The sequence below is a fragment of the Schistocerca cancellata genome, chromosome 5 (assembly GCF_023864275.1).
Source record: "Schistocerca cancellata isolate TAMUIC-IGC-003103 chromosome 5, iqSchCanc2.1, whole genome shotgun sequence".
NCBI classification, from domain to species: domain Eukaryota; kingdom Metazoa; phylum Arthropoda; class Insecta; order Orthoptera; family Acrididae; genus Schistocerca; species Schistocerca cancellata.
Window position 1 is genome coordinate 829,764,501 of NC_064630.1, and position 24,740 is coordinate 829,789,240.

The window sequence follows — 24,740 nt, forward strand, 5'->3', positions numbered from 1 at the left end:
CAGTGGAAGTCAAAGAGCAGAAACAGGAGGGTTTATAAATTCAATAATAATGGGTATATATAGCACAGACAGGCAGAATTAATGAAATCCAAACAAAACGAATAGTGTCGTCAAAAGGGAGCTTGCAACAGGAACAGATTAATATAAATCCCTGAGAAATGAAATAAATAAGAAGTGCAGGACAGCTAAGGCAAAATGTGAAGAAATCGAAAAGAAATTACTGTCGGAAGGAGTGACTCGAGAAAGGTAAAGGGACCAGAGAGGTAGTTCTGACGTTGCGGTCGATAACAGACGTGAAAAAAAATGAAGGCTCGTTAACAGGATTTATACATGCGGAAAAAGTATGTGCAAGAAACTATGGATAAGCTATGGCGAAAGTCGGGTAATGTAAAACATATACAAGAAGCAAGCTCTCTGATTAAAAAGGGTGTACGACAGGGATATAGATTTTCGCCCCTTGTCATCGATTTGTATATCAATGAAGCAATGACAAAATAAAAGAAAGGTTCAAGAGTTGGATTAAAATTCGGGGCGAAAGGATATCAATGATAAGATTCGCTGATGGATATTGCTATCATTAGTGAAAACGCTGAACGGAATGAATAGTCTCATGACTACAAAATATGAGTTGAGAGAAAAGTAATGAGAAGCAGCAGAAATGAGAACAACGAGAACTTGACACCGAAATGGGGAGGGGGGGGGTCACGAGATTAATGAAGTAAAGGAATTCTGCTGTCTAGGCAGAAAAATAACTCATGAGGGATGGACAAGGAGGATATAAAAAGCGGACCAGCACTAGCCAAAAGGGGCATCCTTGCAAGTGAAGTCTACTAGATCAAACATCGGCCTTAATTAGAGGAAGAAGTTTCTGTGAATGTACATTCAGAGCACAGTACTGTATGTTAGTGAAATTCTGAATGTGGGAAAACCATAACAGAATATAATCGGAGCATCTAAGATGTGGTGCTACAGAAGTATGTTGAAAAATAGGTGGCCTCATAAGATAAGAAATGAGTAAGTTCTGTGGAGAATCAGCGAGGAGGGGTATGTTTGGAAAACAGTGGCAAGAAGAAGGGACAGGATAGTAGGACACGTGATTGGACGTGCGGGAATAACTCGCATGGTACGGTAGAGGAAGACAGAGACTAGAATAAGTCGAGTAAATAATTGAGGGCGTAGGTTGCAAGTCTGCTATGAGATGAAGAGGTTGGCACGGGATAGGATTTTATAGCAGTCCTCTTCAAACAAGTGAGAACACAGATGAAAAAAATAGATTCCTACTTACCCACAAAATTAATCGTATATTTCTCATATTTTACATGGATAATATACTACCGGCCATTAAAATTGCTACACCACGAAGATGACGTGCCATAAACGAGAAATTTAACCGACAGGAAGAAGATGCTGTGATATGCAAATGATTAGCTTTTCAGATCATCCACACGAGGTTGACGCCGGTGGCGACACCTATAACGTGCTGACATCAGGAAAGTTTCCAACCGATTTCTCATACACAAACAGCAGTTGACCGGCGTTGCCTGGTGAAACGTTGTTGTGATGCCACGTGTAAGGAGGAGAGATGCGTACCATCACGTTTCCGACTTCGATAAAGGTCGGATTGTATCCTATCGGGAATGAGGTTTATCGTACTGCGACATTGCTTCTCGCGTTGGTCGAGATCCAATTACTGTTAGCAGAATATGGAATCGGTGGGTTCAGGAGGGTAATACGGAACGCCGTGCTGGATCCCAACGGCCTCGTATCACTAGCAGTCGAGATGACAGGCATCTTATTGGCATGGCTCTAACGGATCGTGCAGTCACGTCTCGATCCCTGACTCAACAGATGGGGACGTTTGCAAGATAACAACCATCTGCACGAACAGTTCGACGTCGTTTGCAGCAGCATGGACTATCAGCTCGGAGACCGTGCCTGCGGTTACCCTTGACGCTGCATCACAGACAGGAACGCCTGCGATGGTGTACTCAACGGCGAAACTGGGTGCACGAATGGCAAAACGTCATTTTTTTGGATGAATCCAGGTTCTCTTTACAGCATCATGATGGTCGCATCCATGTTTGGCGACATCGCGGTGAACGCACATTGGAAGCGTGTATTCGTCATCGTCATACTGGCGTATCACCCGGCGTGATGGTATGGGGTGGTATTGGTTACACGCCTCTGTCACCTCTTGTTCGCATTGACGGCACTTTGAACAGTGGACATAACATTTCAGGTATGTTACGATCCGTGGCTCTACCCTTCATTCGATCCCTCTGAAATCCTACATTTCAGCAGCATAATGCAAGACCGCATGTTGCATGTCCTGTATGGGCCTTTCTGGATACAGAAAATGTTCGACTGCTGTCCTGGCCAGCACATTCTCCAGATCTCTCACCAATTGAAAATGTGTGGTCAATGGTGTCCGAGCAACTGGCTAGTCACAATACGCCAGTCACTACTCTTGGTGAACTGTGGTATCGTGTTGAAGCTGCATGGGCAGCTGTACCTGTACACGCCGTCCAAGCTCTGTTTGACTCAATGCCCAGGCGTATCAAGGCCGTTATTACGGGCAGAGGTGGTTGTTCTGGGTACTGATTTCTCAGGATCTATGCACCCAAATTGCGTGAAAATGTAATCACATGTCAGTTCCAGTATATTTGTCCAATGAATACCCGTTTATCATCAGCATTTCTTCTTGGTGTAGCATTTTTAATGGCCAGTAGTGCATATAAATTCTTTACAGACGAATGGAAAAACTGGTAGAAGCCGACCTCGGGGAAGATCAGTTTGGATTCCGTAGAAATGTTGGAACACGTGAGGCAATACTGACCTTACGACTTATCTTAGAAGAAAGATTAAGAAAAGGCAAACCTACGTTTCTAGCATTTGTAGACTTAGAGAAAGCTTTTGACAATGTTAACTGGAATACCCTCTTTCAAATTCTGAAGGTGGCAGGAGTAAAATACAGGGAGCGAAAGGCTATTTACAGTTTGTACAGAAACCAGATGGCAGTTATAAGAGTCGAGGGGCATGAAAGGGAAGCAGTGGTTGGGAAAGGAGTAAGACAGGGTTGTAGCCTCTCCCCAATGCTATTCAATCTGTATATTGAGCAAGCAGTAAAGGAAACAAAAGAAAAATTCGGATTAGGTATTAAAATTCATGGAGAAGAAGTAAAAACTTTGAGGTTCGCCGATGACATTGTAATTCTGTCAAAGACAGCAAAGGACTTGGAAGAGCAGTTGAAAGGAATGGACAGTGTCTTGAAAGGAGGATATAAGATGAACATCAACAAAAGCAAAACGAGGATAATGGAATGTAGTCGAATTAAGTCGGGTGATGCTGAGGGAATTAGATTAGGAAATGAGACACTTAAAGTAGTAAAGGAGTTTTGCTATTTAGGGAGTAAAATAACCGATGATGGTCGAAGTAGAGAGGATATAAAATGTAGACTGGCAATGGCAAGGAAAGCGTTTCTCAAGAAGAGGAATTTGTTAACATCGAATTTAGGTGTCAGGAAGTCGTTTCTGAAAGTATTTGTATGGAGTGTAGCCATGTATGGAAGTGAAACATGGACGATAACTAGTTTGGACAAGAAGAGAATATGAGCTTTCGAAATGTGGTGCTACAGAAGAATGCTGAAGATAAGGTGAGTAGATCAGTAGATCACGTAACTAATGAGGAGGTATTGAATATGATTGCGGAGAAGAGAAGTTTGTGGCACAACTTGACTAGAAGAAGGGATCGGTTGGTAGGACATGTTTTGAGGCATCAAGGGATCACAAATTTTGCATTGGAGGGCAGTGTGGAGGGTAAAAATCGTAGAGGGAGACCAAGAGATGAATACACTAAGCAGATTCAGAAGGATGTAGGTTGCAGTAGGTACTGGGAGATGAAGAAGCTTGCACAGGATAGAGTAGCGTGGAGAGCTGCATCAAACCAGTCTCAGGACTGAAGACCACAACAACAACAACAGTGCATATAAAATTTTCTAGTTTGACATCCGTTTAATGGTCAGCAGTATAGCGGGGGCCATGAGTTAGAGTTGTGTACGCACCACGAGGAAGGTCTGTCGCGAGATCTTGTAGAGGTTGGCGGCGGTGAGGCAGAGGGGCCTCTGGACGCGCGCCATCAGGATGCAGAGGGAGCGCTGGAAGCGGCCGCCAGCCCCCGGCCACGCGCAGCTGTAGGCCGACAGCCGCAGCGCGTCGCTCTGCAACACCGCGGCGGCGGGGGCGCTGCACTCCGGGAACAGGTGTTGGCGAGGAGGACTGATGACAGCGCCGGAGTGTTTACGACCGACAAGCAGTGGGAGAAGACACTGACAGCGCACACTCCAGTACTCTCCCAGGTGGAGCACCGCCATGCGCTACGTGTTGGTGTGTGTCACTGAGTGGACTACTCACACACTGAGGTGGTAAAAGCTCTGGGATACCTGTTGATGTGGTGGCGGACCTCCTCATGCGTGGCGTAGCGCAGGAACTCGACGTGGCACGTTCTCAACAAGTCATTCCAAGTCTCCAGCAGAAATACTGAAGCATGCTGCCTCTTTGTAACCGTCCATAATTCTGCAAGTGGCGCCAATGCAGGATTTCGTGCGCGATTGACCTCCCGATTATGTTCCACTAATGTGTAATGGGATTCACGTCGAGTGATCTGGATGGCGGAACCGTTCGCTCCAACTCTCCAGAACTTTCTTCAAACCTGTGGTGTCACCGCCAGACACCACACTTGCTAGGTGGTAGCCTTTAAATCGGTCGCGGTCCGCTAGTATACGTCGGACCCGCGTGTCGCCACTGTCAGTGACTGCAGACCGAGCGCCGCCACACGGCAGATCTAAAGAGACGTCCTAGCACTCGCCCCAGTTGTACAAACGACTTTGCTAGCGATGCTATACTGACAAACTACGCTCTCATTTGCCGAGACGATAGTTAGCATAGCCTTCAGCTACGTCATTTGCTACGACCTAGCAAGGCGCCATTACCAGTTTATATTGAGATTGTTATTAATGTACCGTCAAGAGCGATGTACACCAATTCTGGATTAAAGTTAAGTATTCCAGCAGCAACGTACCTTATTGGCTATATTAATTACATTGTCCTGTTCCAGACCTCACGCCAGTCTGCGTGAGCGTAAACGCGTGCCTTTCGGCTTCCTCCAAACTCCGTGAATTGGCTCCTGCCAATTCACAACAAAACCAATGGTGAACAATAACTGTGGTCTGGTGACATGGCACACTCATAGAAATTCCATCGCTGTTCAGGAACGTTAGGTCCATGAATCGCTAAAAATGATGTCCAAGTAGCCGAACATCCAAAGGACTCTGTCCATTCCATGATGAGGTGTTGGGTTGTTTGGGGAAGGAGACCAGACAGCGAGGTCATCGGTCTCATCAGATTAGGGAAGGATGGGGAAGGATGTCGGCCGCGCCCTTTTCAGGGGAACCATCCCGGTATTTGCCTGGAGTGATTTAGGGAAATCACCGAAAACCTAAATCAGCATGGCCGGACGCGGGATTGAACCGTCGTCCTCCCATTCGTTCCACGTAAACACAGGCCACACCATTAAGAAGCCATAACCAGCTAGCACAATGTCTTGTTGACAACTTGACTCCATTTTTTGTTGAGGTCTGCACCACGCTCAGACCCTAGCATCAGCTCAGAAATAACTGTAATCAGGATTCGTCTGACCGACTTTTCCAGTCCTCTAAGGTCCAATCGATATGGTCACGAACCCAGGGAAGGCGCCGCAGGCGATGTTGTGTCGTTAGCAAAGGCACATGCGTCGGTCGTCTGCTGTCACAGCCCTTTAACGCCAGTTTTCGCCGCACTGTGCTGACGGATATGTTCATTGTGTCAGCCACTCTGATTTTTGCGGTTATTTCACGCAGTGTTGCTTGTGTGCTAGCACTGACTACTGTACACAAACGCCGCTGCTCTCAGTCGTTAAGTGAAGTCCGAAGCCCACTGCGGTGTCCGCGGTGAGAGGTAATGCGTGAAATGCGGTATTCTCGGGACACACTCTTGACGCTGTGGATCGCGGAACATTGCATTCTCTTACGACTACTCAAATGGCGTGTCCAATGCGTCTAGCTCCACCATTACGTATTCACAGTCTGTTAATTCCCGTTGTGCGTCCATAAGCACCTGCGAAACATTTTCACGTGAATCACTTCAGTAAAAACGGCAGCTCCACCAAGGCACTGTCCTTTTCTGCCTTACGTACGCGATCCCCTACCTCCATTTGTACACGTGCACATCATCATCCCATGACTTTTGTCACCTCAGTGTAGATAACGAAAACAGAAATAGGGCCCGCAGCACACTACTGGACCAAAATTTTCGATCACCAATGATAAAAATACACTCCTGGAAATGGAAAAAGGACACATTGACACCGGTGTGTCAGACCCACCATACTTGCTCCGGACACTGCGAGAGGGCTGTACAAGCAATGATCACACGCACGGCACAGCGGACACACCAGGAACCGCGGTGTTGGCCGTCGAATGGCGCTAGCTGCGCAGCATTTGTGCACCGCCGCCGTCACTGTCAGCCAGTTTGCCGTGGCATACGGAGCTCCATCGCAGTCTTTAACACTGGTAGCATGCCGCGACAGCGTGAACGTGAACCGTATGTGCAGTTGACGGACTTTGAGCGAGGGCGTATAGTGGGCATGCGGGAGGCCGGGTGGACGTACCGCCGAATTGCTCAACACGTGGGGCGTGAGGTCTCCACAGTACATCGATGTTGTCGCCAGTGGTCGGCGGAAGGTGCACGTGCCCGTCGACCTGGGACCGGACCGCAGCGACGCACGGATGCACGCCAAGACCGTAGGATCCTACGCAGTGCCGTAGGGGACCGCACCGCCACTTCCCAGCAAATTAGGGACACTGTTGCTCCTGGGGTATCGGCGAGGACCATTCGCAACCGTCTCCATGAAGCTGGGCTACGGTCCCGCACACCGTTAGGCCGCCTTCCGCTCACGCCCCAACATCGTGCAGCCCACCTCCAGTGGTGTCGCGACAGGCGTGAATGGAGGGACGAATGGAGACGTGTCGTCTTCAGCGATGAGAGTCACTTCTGCCTTGGTGCCAATGATGGTCGTATGCGTGTTTGGCGCCGTGCAGGTGAGCGCCACAATCAGGACTGCATACGACCGAGGCACACAGGGCCAACACCCGGCATCATGGTGTGGGGAGCGATCTCCTACACTGGCCGTACACCACTGGTGATCGTCGAGGGGACACTGAATAGTGCACGGTACATCCAAACCGTCATCGAACCCATCGTTCTACCATTCCTAGACCGGCAAGGGAACTTGCTGTTCCAACAGGACAATGCACGTCCGCATGTATCCCGTGCCACCCAACGTGCTCTAGAAGGTGTAAGTCAACTACCCTGGCCAGCAAGATCTCCGGATCTGTCCCCCATTGAGCATGTTTGGGACTGGATGAAGCGTCGTCTCACGCGGTCTGCACGTCCAGCACGAACGCTGGTCCAACTGAGGCGCCAGGTGGAAATGGCATGGCAAGCCGTTCCACAGGACTACATCCAGCATCTCTACGATCGTCTCCATGGGAGAATAGCAGCCTGCATTGCTGCGAAAGGTGGATATACACTGTACTAGTGCCGACATTGTGCATGCTCTGTTGCCTGTGTCTGTGTGCCTGTGGTTCTGTCAGTGTGATCATGTGATGTATCTGACCCCAGGAATGTGTCAATAAAGTTTCCCCTTCCTGGGACAATGAATTCACGGTGTTCTTATTTCAATTTCCAGGAGTGTATACACTTCATCTCAATGGACGAAACATCGTCGAAACTAAACAATATGGTTAACATTTTAGCCTTTTCAAAATACTAACCCTTTGCTCTCAGAGCAGCTGCGCAAACACATGGCTTTCTGGAGGCAGCATAGTGTTTTTGCAGGTAGTGCTGTCCAACACGTCTGTATATTAGGGCATAAATCTTCAACATTATATGACCCCAGATTTATGCCTCCCTGTCAAGTTCAATCCCTAAGAGTTAATGGGATTTACATCAGGTGACTGACTTGCCTAGACCATACTTTTCAGTACCCAACATTTCTCTTTTCAACTGACGTGCCGTCTGCACGATTTTGAAGCAGGTTTGGGATCATTGTCCTAGTGCACAACAAACTAATCACCGAGTTTACCGAGCGAGGTGGCGCAGTGTTAGCATACTGGACTTCATTCGGGAGGACGACGGTTCAATCCCGCGTCTGGTCATCCTGATTTATGTTTTCCGTGATTTCCCTAAATCGCTCCAGGCAAATGCTGGGATGGTTCCTTTGAAAGGGCACGGCCGACTTCCTTCCCCATCCTTTCCTAATCCGATGAGACCGATGACCTCGCTGTTTGGTCTCTTCCCCCAAACAACCTAACCAACCAATAAGGCTGTTGCTAGAACGAACAACGTTCTTGATCAGTATCCTCTGATACCCTTCCATGTTCGTGTTCCATTAATTCTCAGTAGATCGGTGAATTTATCGCCCGCAAAACATCTGTACACCGTGCCCCACCCTCCACCGTAGGCGTCACACACTGACTATGTATCAACGACTTGCACACATACGTGTGTTGCATGTTTCCCGTAGAGGAGAGACATTTTAATTCAAAGTTGCTTGCCCGGTATCGCCAGATAAATAAGATATTGCAGTGAATGTGTCGTTTACAATTACGATGCAAAGTTCCTTCGGTCATGATTGCATGCACTGCAACCTCATACAGTATTTATTTGTCGATAACGGACAAGTGTCTTTCAATTAAAATGTCTCCTTTGTTCGGGAATTGCTATAGGACTGCTCGTCTGCTGAATGCTGGTTCTTTATATATTTTTAATTTATATTGAACCTGTGTGACCATCTCCCCGCGTTACCTTAGAGAATTGTACCCGACTTTGCGTCCTGGCTGCTAATATTCCAGGCCCATAAGAAAAGGTGTCTATACTGTGACCCTTATTTGATTAATTTGATAAACAAATTAATTATTTTTGAAATATGCGCAACGGAAACTGGTGCGAGTTTCTCTAAGATAACACGTTCTTGGGTGGTTGAGCTCAAAGCCGTCCTATAGCAGCTGATAGCTTATCTAAATTCACATTTCAGATTATTTCTGTCTTTCATTAACTTAAGAAAATCGGACTGAATAAGAGACATCCTACCCATTTCATGTGTCAGGTGACTGGGGGACTATTTGTTAACTGAAATGCTGACTCTCATTTAATAGATTTATTTTCTACTTTGATTAAAACTTAAGAAGCCGACACATTACAATTTTTCTTTACTTACAAAACTTCAGCGTTACCTCTCATAGGTAGGACAATGACAAAACGAAAACGCTACACGAATAATTTCATATATGACACATAATTTCATAATAACACGAAAAATATATGACACATAATTTCATAATAACACAAAAAATACATAAGTGGGCCACACCGTCTTTAGCGGGAAAATCGTCATTCATTCTTTAAGACTCACTTATCGTCATGCATGAATTACACCACTAGAAATTTAAGGTAGGTCACTGCTATCAGAGAAAAGATTCTGGGCAAAAATGATGTACTATTGCCGCCAAAATGAAGTGCGAACTGAACTCACAAACAATGTACCAAAAATAATTAAATTTCGCGACAGAAATTTCTCGATCTACCATCCGATACGCAATCTGTACTCATTGAGCTAAAAGTTAAGCTTATAACTCGGGAAATAGCTACATGAACTGATCGTTCCTGTTGCATGCTCACTACCACAAAGCAAAATTTCGCAAACACATTTCAGTGAAAACTACTGCAAATAAATTAAAACCGTAACCTGTACCGATGAAGGTACGTTGAATGCGTGCTATGAGCATACCCTGTCGTGAATTTTTAGCCATATTACCTAATTTCTGTCTCACCAAATCTGCGACCTGCTGTGCTCCCGCCTCATGGCTGGCCCCACAGTGCTCTCCACGCGCCAAAATCCGACAAACGTTCCTATTCAGACGCGGTGGTGGGGAGACTCACCTCACCTCATCCCCGCACCAACTTTGTAACCTACCCTCGTGCCTGTTTTCATCTTTGCCTGCTACTCTGGCCTACCTGCCGTTATTCTTGTAATGTTGGCAATGACTGCTATTCCCTTAAACTGTTCCCTTTGGTCCATGCTACCGCTACATTTGACTTCCATTCATACCCATGCACACTCATACAGGATGTAACAAGGAGCTACATATAAACGGCGTGTGCCCTCTTTGTGGAATGATGAAAGGAAATAAACAAATGCGTCAAATATTCCTTTCACCCAGCGAAGTATTGAAGCTGCTAGCAATCAAAGAAAAACTTATATCTCGATATACAAAACATAATTACTTCCTATTGTAACTAAGCAGATTCAGAAGGATGTAGGTTGCAGTAGGTACTGGGAGATGAAGAAACTTGCACAGGATAGGGTAGCATGGAGAGCTGCATCAAACCAGTCTCAGGACTGAAGACCACAACAACAAACATTGTAACCTGAGGCAAAACGAAAGTAACTCCTCAGAATATACGAAATGAATGTACGGATGCCGGTTTAGACATACGGTGGATGACATACGGAAGTTTGGGTGATATCATGGCACGTGCTTGGATAGTGTAATGCTGAGGTGACCGTTCGAGATAAGCGGCAGAGCCAGCTTCGAGGCTCTGTGCGGCACAAGTTTTCATTATCGTCATTCCATTATGCAGCTGATGGTAGCCCACATTCGCAGCTGCAAATACGTTTCATGTCATCCAGTTTTTGTGCCAACTGTAATCTTTTAACCTTATTTTCTTCGCGTTATAAAGGTTTTCTGCACCCCTTTAAACGTTGCTGTCTTCAGACGTAGATTGTACCTGCTCGCTTACTACGCTATGTGATCGAAAATATCCGTACATTCCCAAAAACATACGTTTTTCATAGTAGGTGCATCGTGCTGCCATTAGGTACTCCATATCAGCGACCTCAGTAGTCATTAGACATCGTGAGGGAGCAGAATGGTGCGCTCCGCGGAACTCACGTGGTCAGGAGATTGGGTGTCACTTGTGTCATACGTCTATACAGAGATTTCCACACTCTTAAACATCCCTAGGTCCACTGTTTCCGATGTGCTAGTGAAGTGGAAACGTAAAGAGACATGTACAGCACAAAAGCGTACAGGCCGACCGCGTCTGTTGACTGACAGAGACCGCCGACAGCTGAAGAGGGCCGTAATATGCAATTGGCAGACCTCTACCCAAACCATCACCCAGGAATTCCAAACTGCGACAGGATGAACTGCAAGTACTATGAAAGTTACGCGGGAGGTGAGAAAAGTTGGATTTCAAGGTCGAGCGGCTGCTCATAAGCCACACATTACGCCAGTAAATGCGAAACGACGCCTCCCTTGGTGTAAGGAGCGTAAACATTGGACGACTGAACAGTGAAAAACGTTGTGTGGAGTGACGAATCTCGGTACACAATGTGGCCATCCGATGGCACGGGGTGGACATGGCGAATGCCCGATGAACGTCATCTGCCAGCGTGTGTAGTGCCAACAGTAAAATTCGGAGGCCGTGGTGTTATAATGTGGTCTTGTTTTTCAAGGAAAGCTCTTCCACCCCTCGTTGTTTTGCGTGGCACTATCACAGCACAGGCCTACATTGATGCACCTTCTTGCTTCCCACTGCTGAAGAGCAATTCGGGGATGGCGATTGCATATTTCAGCACGATCGAGCACCTGTTCATAATGCACGGGTTGTGGTGGAGTAGTTACACGAGAAAAAATCCCTATAATGGAATGGCCTGCAGAGTCCTGACCTGAATCCTATAGTATACCTGTGGGATGTTTTGCAAGGCCGACTTGGTGGCAGGCCTCACCGACCGACATCGATACCTCTCCTCAGTGCAGCACTCCGTGAAGAATGGGCTACCATTCCCCAAGATACCTTCCAGCACCTGACTGAACGTACGCCTGCGAGAGTGGAAGCTGTCATCAAGGCTAAGGGTGGGCCAATACCATACTCAACTCCAGCATTAGCGATGGAGGGCGCCGCAAACTTGTAAGTGATTTTCAGCTAGGTGTCCGGATACTTTTGATCACATAGTGTATTTACTTCCTCGCGAATTTCAGGTGCAGTACGTGTCCTCTGACGTTTAGTCCGTACATATGAGAACTAAACTCCCCTGTGTAATGTTAGGGTCTTCCAGATTGCATTGGTACCATTTATTTGAACCACTGCATTACATGTTCATAAGTTAGTTGGAGGTGTTCACGCTATTTTAGAAGCACGTTACTTTGATAATAGGAGCAACGATGTATATGACATAATCTGTTACCAAAAAATCATCCATAAAATACTTGAAAATGGCCTGAGGCCGAAATTGTACAGTCGTACAGGAAATAACGAAAATGGCAGCTGAAGGCTTCAAGAAATCATTCAAAAAAACAAAAACAAAAATAAATGATTCAAATCGATAAGGAGAAGTTCGTATGGTCCTCTTGTCAGCGTTATCAGTAATAAGATACAAGCAGTGTACGCTGACAAAGATAGCCGAAGAGTTGTGTTTGTAGAACTGCTTCCTGTGCGAGTTGCCTCGTACACACGTATAATTCTCACATACTCGTATGCATTAAAGAACGTTGTACAGACATCATGCGCATACCACCGAACAACTCACGGAAAAACAATGATTCTCCCTGTGGTACAAAGGAAAGGTCTAAACAAAAAACACTAAAAGAAAGATGTGGTAAAGGAGTCATTTTCTCGCCCAATTCTCTTATGAATTACTCGGCATGATGAAGTGCTAACCCGGCCGTTGTGGGTCACGTAACGAAGTATAGTCACGTTACAGCTCAAAGTGGCGTGCATTGGTATCTCGCCGTACAAGCGCCAAAAATTAATTTGCGGGAAGCTGGGCAACTTCATGCTAACGCTATTAACTTTACTGGCAATGCTAATGAGGAAGGGGATATTGCAGGTAGAGAAGATGACGGATGGTGCAAGCAAACGTTGTAAAGCAACAATTGAGTAAGTCACTGGTGTGCACATTACGGAAGGACGGACATGATTACTAATACAACAGGGTTCAAATATATCTGCCCCAAAGTAAAATGCGCGTAACAAATATTTCGTTGATGATCTGGATAAATGTGATTAGGCACAAATTTCTGTGACATTATGAAAAATGCAACGAAATACAGTCATTCGAAAAAGTTTATAGTTTTTGTCGCACACAACTGGAATTCCAGGCTAGCATAGAAACTATGAGAAGAAAACTGTTCCATCTGGACTAATGAACATAAATTGACAGACAACATGAGATTTTTTACGAAAAATGAAGCATCAGGAGCAGCCACAGTTTCATTAAACGTAGTGTGGACTCGTAGCCACTCCACTGTGGATAAATGTTGCAAGGTGACAATGAACGAGTAGTGTTGTCGAACAACAGTGCCAAACTACGTCGTCAGTTTCATATGTTCACTTCTCCCCTATGGCTATGCGAGGGAAACGTTAGACTATCACGTAGAAATGGAGCACCAGCCACTTTGATTTTTCCACTGACATAAGTTATTAAGAAAATGACGTCCTTCCTACTTCCACCATACCAGCTAGACCTAACTCCTACAAAACTGGTCTGAAATGTTGCAAAGAGTAAGATCATTTGTCGTAACATGTCAACCATTCCCTCTCTCACCAGAAATAATAACGGCCAATGCTTTTGCTGCTAGTGCGCATCAGTTTTGTCGTGTTTATATTCAAGCAGCTTCTCAGTTGGCCTCGTAAAGCTGAATGCAACCCTTTCCAGACTTTTTCATCAGAGAAAAATTTGAGGTGCTCACCGGGAATTGGCCTGTGGCTTCTGTGTTATGAGCCAAAATCTTTAATCACACTTCACTCCACTTCAATGAAGCCATTCCATTAGTTTTTACTGGTGTGGCGTTAAAAGACTTGAAAAGGCGTGTATCAGCCCAAAACATGTGTGTACTACTACTAGAGGAGAGACGGACGGGGAAATAAAAAATATAGTGAAATCATTTCCCATACATTCTTAGACCGATATTGGTCAAAGGCAATACAGGAACGCCTTAGGATTGAAGTCTATAGCCCACAGGTCTATAACTCAAAGAAAGGTACCCTACGGAAATATTTTGAAAAGTACATTAATAAAACGAGGTATTGGGATGTGATACGTATTTTAAAACTTCGTTTACCATGTTACATTCGTGATAAATTATTCGATGCCGCAGTGTTCGGTGTTAAATGAGATAGACCTATCGCAAGAGGAATGCCGGACAAATCGTGACCGAGAAAACGGGAACTTTTCGCCGAGAAAACATGAAAACCGGAATTTTAAGCCCAACTTCGGGAACAACAACAATAGTAAAGGAGAACAGCATAACGAACATAACAGGAGGAATGGCAGTGGTCAGATACCGTACACCAAAAAACGTCGCTACGAAGAAAGATACCGCCGGTCGCAGTGGTCGAGCGGTTCTAGGCGCTTCAGTCTGGAACCACGCGGCCTCTACGGTCTCAGGTTCGAATCCTGCCTAGGGCATGGATGTGTTTGATGTCCTTAGGTTAGTTAGTTTTAAGTAGTTCTAAGTTCTAGGAGACTGATGACCTCAGATGTTAAGTCCCATAATGCTAAGAGCCATTTGAACCATTTTGAAGAACGATACCACCCAGGATATAACAACAACAACAACAACGGGGATGAGAGTCAAGGACGTACGATGAACGAAGGACAATGGCCTAATCAAAATAGCACGCCGAGTAATTATAACTATCCTGTGCAGTGGATGCACAGTTCAACGCAGCCACCACCTACAGTAAACAGTAATATTTACCAAGGTGACAACCGGAATACGATGCCAAACACACATATGATACCACAGCCTTGGACGGATAGTAATAGCGGTGTGAGGAAATTTGAAATGACGGGCGAAGGAAGCGATAATATTTCACGACCGGCAAACGAGACCCGACGGCAATAAGCTCCCCAATGTTGGTCGACGAACGGAGTGGGGGCACATCTCAGGACCGTTTCCAAAACAATATCAAATGGCTCTGAGCACTATGGGACTTAACATCTATGGTCATCAGTCCCCTAGAACTTAGAACTACTTAAACCTAACTAACCTAAGGACATCACACAACACTCAGTCATCACGAGGCAGAGAAAATCCCTGACCCGCCGGGAATCGAACTCGGGAACCCAAGCGCGGGAAGCGAGAACGCTACCGCACGACCACGAGCTGCGGACCAAAACAATATCAGCATGCTGAGATACCAAGAAGGCAACACCATGCAACGGGATTTATTAAGGGAAACGAATAAAGGCGATAACAAGGAGATCGAGATAGTGCAAACCATATTTGAGCCGTGGTGCGCCTTTTCTGGCACACCAGCCCTTTGGCACGACACTATCGATTACCCGGCTGTACTAGGATCTTTGCCCCTGTTGTGATCTCGCGGCTCGAGGCAGTCGGTATTGCACTCGCTACGAGGCGCAAGGCCGTGCTTGCGTTACATGGACGAAGGAGGAAATCACGGGTAGTCGGCCAGCAGCGTCGCGGCGGGTCGACCTCGTGAAGCGGTCGCGAGTTTGTGGTGGAGCTGCCTGATGTCAACTGCGGGCGCTGCTCGTCGCACTGCCTTGGTGCCTGTTTCCTCGGAGAGACCCATCCCTGGAGACCATCTCGAACAACGCTCTCCGTCGAAGGTGTAAGTGATTTTGGTGCCTTCGTTTCATTGAAATATTTACGTTGCAGCGAGTGTACTTTGCTTGGTTACCCTAATGTACGTGTTGTTGAAGTAAGAGCAGCCGGAAGAGTGTGTAACCGCATGGAGACCAGCAGTTACTATTTCTCTTTAAAAATCCGCTGGTTGGATTACTATTAGGAAGCTGATTAGCTGGAAGGTGTGTTATACAGGGTGAGTCACCTAACATTACCGCTGGATATTTTCGTAAACCACATCAAATACTGACGAATCGATTCCACAGACCGAACGTGAGGAGAGGGGCTAGTGTAACTGGTTAATACAAACCATAAAAAAATGCACGGAAGTATGTTTTTTAACACAAACCTACGTTTTTATAAATGGAATCCCGTTAGGTATGTTAGCACATCTGGACATATAAACAAATACGTAATCAGTGCCGTTTGTTGCATTGTAAAATGTTAATTACATTCGGAGATATTGTAACCTAAAGTTGACGCTTGAGTACCATTCCTCCGCTGTTCGATCGTGTGTATCGGAGAGCACCGAATTACGTAGGGATCCAAAGGGAACGGTGATGGACCTTAGGTACAGAAGAGACTGGAGCAGCACATTACGTCCACATGCTAACACCTTTTTATTGGTCTTTTTCACTGACGAACATGTACATTACTGTGAGGGGTGAGGTACACGTTCGACGGGCGTTTCATAGGACGTGGAGGACGCATAAATTGGCCAGCCCGTTCTCCTGATCTTACATCTCTGGACTTCTTTCTGTGGGGTACGTGAAAGGAGAATGTGTACCGTGATGTGCCTACAACCCCAGAGGATATGAAACAAGGTATTGTGACAGCCTGCGGCGACATTACACCTGATGTACTGCGGCGTGTATGACATTCATTACGCCAGAGATTGCAATTGTGTGCAGCAAATTATGGCCACCACATTGAACATCTATTGGCCTGACATGTCGGGACACACTCTATTCCACTCCGTAATTGAAAACGGAAACCACGTGTGTACGTGTACCCCACCCCTCATGGTAATGTACATGTGCGTCAGTGAAAAAGACCAATAAAAAGGTGTTAGCATGTGGACGTAATGTGCTGTTCAAGTCTCTTCTGCACCGAAGGTCCATCACGGTTCCCTTTGGATCCCTACGTAATTCGGTGCTCTCCGATACACACGATCGAACAGCGGAGGAGTGGTACTCAAGCGTCAACTTTACGTTATAATATATCCGGATGTAATTAACATTTTACAGTGCAACAAACGGCACTGATTACGTATTTCTTTATATGTTCAGATGTGCTAACAAAACTAACGGGGTTCCATTTAAAAAAACGTAGGTTTGTGTTAAAAAACATAATTCCGTGCATTTTTTTATGGTTTGTATTAACCAGTTACACTAGCCCCTCTCCTCACGTTCGGTCTGTGGAATAGATTCGTCAGTATTTGATGTGGTTTACGAAATATATCCAGCGGTAACGTTAGGTGACGCACCCTGTATACAGTATCCCGAAGTTTATGTATTGTCCGTATGAGGTTTTCAGTGTATTTTCACTGTCATCAAATCGACGTCCCTTGTATATTTCTGTAAAATTTGGGTCACTTCTATTGAAAGCACTTACTCACTTAGTAAAGACTTGTACTCTGTAAAGCTAATCATTTGTGTGTAGAACTTAAAACGCGTCCATTTATTTGAATGCACTACTCGGTATTAGTAAAAGTGCAAATGATTCTTCATTCATTTGTGTTGTTTATTGATCTCTAAAGTTACATTAATTGATATTTGATTGGTGCTGCCGTGTCTTCAGCGGTCTGTTTGTGTTCCAGTTTTCTGCAATTTGGGGTGTGTGGGAGCGGCGCCACGTTCTGGTTCGGTGCACAGAAGCTGTGACGTGCCGTCTAATGGGAAGTGACTCCCGGTTGGGCCCCGGGGTTTAGGTGTTGTTTTGGACAGCTGGTCTGCTGCCTCTGGCATTTTGAGTTAAGTCACCCTTTGCCCAGGACAGCCTGGCGTCACTGCCTGTTTGGTAAACATTTAAAGTGTCTCAGGTATATTTAAAAAATAGTTTTTCATTTGCTTTGGAATCGATTGTATTAAATTGTAACTGTGTGCTGCTTGCGTTATTTGGGTTCTTAACGAACTGGTGTGTGTTTCATAAATCACTTTCATATTGCAAATTATTGCCTTTTTTTAAATAAATTATGTCTGCCACATTTCTTTAAATCATTTTCTGATTGTAATTTATTGTTCCTCTAAGTATCGAAATCTCTGTGGCTCATCTCTTTAAGTCAATTTCGGTAAATGTAATTTGCTCCCTTGCTTGAGAAGCAAGCTATTTGTGATATTTTGGTATTGTCTTAAAGACATGTGTTGATTTTCTCTTAGCTGTCTTGAATAAATTGTTAATTTATTGATTTGGTAGTTGTTGCGTTTAAGGTGTGACATTATAGGGGCCTGGACCTTCCATGCTAAGTGTACCCCTCATCCCCACTTCCTCAGTCAGAGTGCAATCCAGCACCAATGAATAACATCCTGATAGGACACAGGTGCTACAACTAATGTGCTGAGCTATGACCTTTTCAAAGCTTTAAGTCATAACAGAAAATTCCCAACTTACCCAATGCAAAACTGTCGAGTTACTGGATCCATTAGTGCACAGATAGAGAACATTCAGTACCAGGTGTGGAAAGGTTAGCATGTTGAATGAAACTAGAAGGGTGGTACTGGATTTAGTATGCACAGAAAAGTAATATTGCCAAAGTATAGAAATTAAATGCGGGGGGTGGGGGGGGGGGGCTGCAGATATTACAAATATGCAGCGACTTAAAGGTACAAGAGGAATATCATTCAGACAGTTCAAGATGAGACACTTATCTGGACAAAAATTATTGACAGCAAACTGCAAGAATCGGATTATCTAAAAATATCTCAGCAATAACATCTAACTCAGCTGTTAACTCGTTACCGAGAAATATTCTCAGAAAAACCGCGAAATATGAGAGGGTATGTGTACAACATAGAGGTGGCCCCCACAAAACTTCCTGTCATGCGTCATACTCTGTCCCGTGGACCAAGAAAGAAGCGGTAACTAAAGAAATCCAGAAGACGTTGCAATGGGGAATAGTCGAACCGTCCTTGTCACCCTACAGCAGTCCACTCATAGCTGTAGCTAAGCCAGAAGGAAAGATTAGACTCGTTTTAGATGCACGTAGTATAAATAAAATTATTATACCTATGAGGACGAGGCTGGCGAGCGCAGAAGAACAGCTACAAAAATTTTATGGAGTTAAATACCTGACCTCAATTGATTTAAGATGCGGTTATTGGCAAATACCATTGACAAAAGAGTCCGGAAAGTATACTGCCTTCATCTTCAATGGCAGGAGTTATCAATTTAAGGTACTACCATCGGACCTAATGTGAGCGTCAGGGTATTATTATTGCTCAAGACAAAGTGTTAGGCTCGGATTTATTGGAAAAGTGACTTTATACATGGACGATCTTTTAGGGACCACACCCACATAGGAGGAGCACTTAGAAATTTTGGAAAGAGTATTGCATAGACTAGCAAATGCAGGTATAACTGCCAATCTCGAAAAATCCAAGTTTGTAGGAGAACAACTTAAGTTTCTCCGACATATTATTTCACCATTATGCATAATGCCAGATGGCAAGAAACTACAAGGCATTAGAGAATTTCGACGACCCACAATCAAGAAACAATTGAAGCCGTTTATCGGGTTTTTATCTTGTTTTTAGGCGATTCATGCCAAATCAGCTGCTTAATAATGAAGCGTTGCTCACCTTGTTGCTAAAAAACATTCCATGGCCTTGGTCCGAAGACTGCCAGCACACCTTTGAGAATATCAAACAAGCGTTAGTAAACGCTAAACTACTATGCCACCCAGATATGAACAAAGATTTCTGTATCGCTACAGATTCTTCATCTTATGGTTTATGATCATGTTTATTTCAATTGGAAGAAACATATGGGAATACGGAAATAAGGATTATAGCGTTCGCTAGCTGAATGCTGAACAATTGTGAAAGATCACATTCAGTTACAGAGTTGGAACCACCAAGTGTCATCTGGGCACTACAGAAACTCCACTGCTATGTTTTCGGCAAGAGGATAAAATTGGTATTGGTTAAAGACAGTCTTGGTGGCAATTTTAGTTTTTTTATTTTTTCAATGACGCATTTCACCTTATTTAGGCATCTTCAGGTTATCTTAATTTCGTATTTCTTATTTCTTAGAAGAATCCTTTAGTCAGTGTAGCGAAAGGGCAGGCCAACATCGCCTTCGTTAAACTCAGTTTTTACTAAGTTTAGCGAAGGCGATGTCAGCTTGATATATTCGACGATGCCCTTTGGCTACACTGACTAAAGGATTCTTCTAAGAAATACGAAATTAAGATAACCTGAAGATGCCTAAAAAGGTGATCGCGTCGTTGAAAAATAAAAAAACTAAAATTGCAACCAAGACCGTTTTTAACCAATACTGCTAAGCAGGATGCTGCATTCCCATACCGAGAAGCATAGCCTGGCCGAAGGCACCCCGAGACTGGAACGTTTACAACTGTGTATCAAAGCCTCCAAGAAACTACGAGCATGCTGCAGGAGTGGGCAGGCCTGCACGAATTACACCTCTGCTTGAAGATGTGGTGCTGGAAACAGTCGAACACTCTCCAGGAATGTCGACGACGAGTCTTGCCACACAAATTCCTGGAATGAGCCGCAGCAGTGTTTGTAGAATAGTGCGCTGCAGTTAAATTTATCAGTAATACCTCGAGTGAGAGGTTCTGTCAGTGGATGCAACGACAATCTGTACGCAAACCGACATTCACCATTAACATTTAGCTATGCGTGAGGCGTATCTGAGCTGCGCGTGTGTGATTATTGACAGCAACCGCTCTGCGGGAACGTCTTTGCCCCGTTGCTAAATGGTGCAGCTGTTATGCAAGGCGGCAGGGCTGTTCGCATGCATGGCATATGTTAGGAGTTGTTGGCTTATTGAAGGCACAGTGTGGTAGACACGGTTTGCTGCTGCTGAGGACGTGTTCCACTTCCTGGCGGGATGATCGCAGGGGTGCAAGTGGCTGCCTGCAATGAGGACTGTTGGTGGTGTGACGTCCATCTGGATTCGAGCCACTGGCCAGTAAACCGTTTCACAGACGGGAACCTGGCTTTGGAATTTCTTCTCAACTGAAAACGGTTGGTATCGTCACGGTGAGCAACTGCCTTTTCATTAGACAGCAATTTGAACGTGTTGAACACATGTCCTAAACCCCATCATCCTGGTTACGTCGCGTCTAGCAAGTCCGTCTTCTGTGCCTTGCACACAACCAGGCGAGAGAGCGCTCATCGGTCAGTCGTATTACGACATTTCTGGCCATTTTTAGTACACATTGTGAATTGCTGAGTGTTCGTGTGCTTTTAAGCTGCAGAGATCGTTCGTGATCACACAAGCTTCGCGTGTTGTCTCGTAAGTCTTTTAGTGAGTTGTGCTCTTAAGACACCTTTTTTAGATCTTCCTTCCTGGTTTGCATTTTGTGTCTTTGTCCATGCTGTCCAGTTGATGCGTATATCTGCTGTATTATAGGAACTTCATTAATATAATTTCGTATGTTGGAGCGGAGCATAGGAGTGTTATTATTATTTTTTGTGCATATATGGTAAAGAAGCCCAGAGGGCGGCCTGGCTGTATAGTACTATAACTTTGGTGCCCGCCTCCTAAACTGACAACTATTTCAAAACAACGAGGCTCCTTCACGTACTATTTAATTTGTGAACTCAGTGGTTAATAAAAGAATCTGTCTTCTTCTATTAAAGAGCTTCGCCAGCTTGTTAAATCTCTGTGCATCTATTATAATCTTTGAACACTTGGGTCAAATTACGTGAGAGATCGACCCTTTTTGACACTGTCACCAACTGCTGTCGTTATTTGTTACGCTGTCTCCCTCTGCTGCCCCAGTGGGTGAAAGTTAATTTGAGGAATTACGGTTTCTGACCGTTCAAACTCGTTAAATATTATTTTTTGATTGTCAAGAATTTATTTTATTTATAACAGTTTTAATATGCTTGTTGGCGCAAGGTGATTTGCCTGATTAATTAACTGGGTGTCAGAAAGAATTTTACGTAAATACTTACGTTGTAACAGCGAATCAGCATGTATCTGCTACTCTAGTTGCTTTCTTATCCTCAGTGGTCCTCGCCTATATTCCAGTCAGACGTTTTGGGTACGTTAAATACAATTGTGAGTCGCCTGACTTGCTGTAAACTTGTCGTTGGCCTTTGGCCGTAAATACATTTATTTTTATTATTTATTCATTTACCAGAAGGTCTTGATCATTTTTAAATTTCGGAATTCTATGTTTTTTTTTAATATGACCAGCCAGATTCCCGTTTGTGAAGTGGCTAGTGGCTCTAGTCCAGATGGACGGCACAGCACTAACAGTCCTCATTCGAGGCAGCCACTTCCACGCCTATGATCAGCCCGCATCAGCCCGCCAGGGAGATGAACACTTGTCCGCAGCAACAGCAAACCGTAAACAGTTGTTATTAAGCTAGTATTTGTCTGTGGTGCCAAAACAACAGTAACTAAGTGTTTTTCTAAATTTCTCGGTGGAGAAATGTTGTATTTATCTATTCTCCCTTGGAAGACGCTTTCTCAATACCATAACTGTTTTACTGTTTGTTTATTTGGTTACTCGCAATGTTAATAAATTTTTGTCAAAATTTTAAATGTTTTTATTTCCTTACCCCTCATTCTACCAGACATCTACCGCCACAGACATTTTATTTACAGTTGAAGCAGGATTCACTTCTGATGGTGTGTTTAATTATTACAATTTTCACGTTTGGAGTATCTGTGCTCCTACCAACGTGCTGTGCACGAATTCTCATATCAACGCTATTTCTAATTACACGTCTAATTAGGGGTACAAGGTGACCGGGCAATAGATGGTATTGCTACCAAACGAACTCAATGCACGGAATTACCCTCCATTTGTGCGGCATCATCTTGCAAAATCCAGAATGAGATTTTCACTCTGCAGCGGAGTGTGCGCTGATGTGAAACTTCCTGGCAGATTAAAACTGTGTGCCCGACCGAGACTCGAACTCGGGACCTTTGCCTTTCGCGGGCAAGTGCTCTGCCAACTGAGCTACCCAAGCACGACTCACGCCCCGTCCTCACAGCTTTACTTGCAGAATGGTTGAGGAAGTTGCCTCAGAGCAACGCCGGAGGACGTGGTACATGCATGATGGAACACCGGGACGTATTGTTGCTGTAGTGACATGACATCCAGCGCACAGATATGGCCAACTGCGGCTTGGGCGAGGAGGACCTGTACTGTGGCCTCCAGGGTCATCCGATATGGACCACACGGATTTCTGTGTCCGGGGCCACCTTAAGGATACAGTGTACGCCACTCTCGTTAACACAGTTGGAGTACTGTGTCAGAGACTTGTCAGTGTTTGTCAAGAATTTCGAAATGATTCGCACGTGTTTGAAAGCATCCGAAACTCTTTGTGGCGAAAGGTAGGTGCCTGCATCCGGGTACAAGGGCGACACTTTGAACTCCTCCTTTAACTACGAGTACAGTCATTTAACTGCTAAACTGTTCATTCACAACACCTGCACTTTTACCAATGTATCTCTAATAACTTTTCTTAATGTTTCGCAGTATTGCTTCCTTTTCGTAACTCGGATGACGTTTACGTAGAATCAAGTCAGTGATATCTGGTAACCAAACAATCGCAATTATCTCCCTAACGGTTCGCTCCGGGACCTATACGTAGTGGGACTTGTTTGCTTCAACTATCGTCTACTTTCAATTGTGTACGTGTGCGTTTCTAATTATGATACACTCATACACTCATGCACTCTGGTGGCCATTGCACTAGTCACAGAGGACTGTAAATCTAATCACTTGCATGCTGCGTGTCAAGCTAGAGTGACATCCGTGGTCTTCCGGGAACTTCTTTTTTTTTTCTTTTTTTTCCACTCAGTGCAGGGTGTCGATGACTCTTCCTATAACATCTACACATGCAAACACACGCCCATACGTACATCTGATAGGCCAGTTTACCTGCTCCAGTAGCTCGTCCCCGTACCAGCAGTACATGAACAACTCGTAGAACATGGTGGCGAGGTACGTGGCATAGGCGGGCATCTCTTGTCTCTTCGTCGACTGAAACAAAGGTGAAGAGGCTGACAGCTATTTGCAGAATGCTAATACGAAGGCAACTTACAAAATAATTACGAAATTTCTGCACTGTAAAATGTGTTCTATTCCGCAAAATGCATACGATATAAGAGATTACAGGCATATCACTCTCCTCTACAAAATGATCAATATGCTCACTAAAATTAACAAACATACTGGATTTTAATGAAACAAAAAAACAAAGGCTTTAGTACAGAATATAGCACAATGGATCCTTTGCAAGACGTGAACGAAACTATAGATCTTGTTGTTTCGAGGATTCTTATATTTTCACAAAGCTTCAGAGCTAATTTTAACAAATCTCAAAAACATAGAAAGGAATATGTGTAGTTGCGTAGCATGACTGAGTACCTTTGACTTCATTAATAGCATCAAACTCTTCCCCTCAGATAAAAATCTGTCAGCAAATGGAAGAACTTAATCAGCCACGCAATGCATTTGCTGTTGCAAATACAAACAGTGATCAGCTGTATAAGGGAATGATGGCAGTGAAAACTTGCGCCAGGCCGGGAACCAAACGCCGATTTCCCGGTTTAGGCGAGCGGTCGCCTTAACTGGGTTGCCTATTTGTGCACGATTAACGACATGAATGTGCGAAGGAACACTGCATCGTTTTTATTATTAGACAGGCACTTCAGTACCGTATTTATCCACCGATACCAGGCACGCACTTTCAATTAAAATGTCCTCCCCTGTACGAGAAATACGTATTGACGTACTGTATGTACGAGTACAGGTTGTGACGCAGGTTATGCCCCTGAGAGG

At 44.8% G+C, this 24,740-nt stretch overlaps 1 protein-coding gene across 1 annotated transcript in view; it reads right to left on the reverse strand.

Moving 5' to 3' along the window:
• LOC126188827 (uncharacterized) overlaps positions 1-24,740 on the reverse strand; it is a 165,655-nt gene that overhangs the window by 29,010 nt on the left and 111,905 nt on the right. Inside the window, exons 6-7 of the mRNA XM_049930440.1 lie at positions 23,838-23,939; positions 4,061-4,216 (exon numbers count right to left, since the gene is read on the reverse strand). Coding sequence (XP_049786397.1) covers positions 4,061-4,216; positions 23,838-23,939 — 258 coding nt within the window. The remainder of the gene's footprint in view (positions 1-4,060; positions 4,217-23,837; positions 23,940-24,740) is intronic.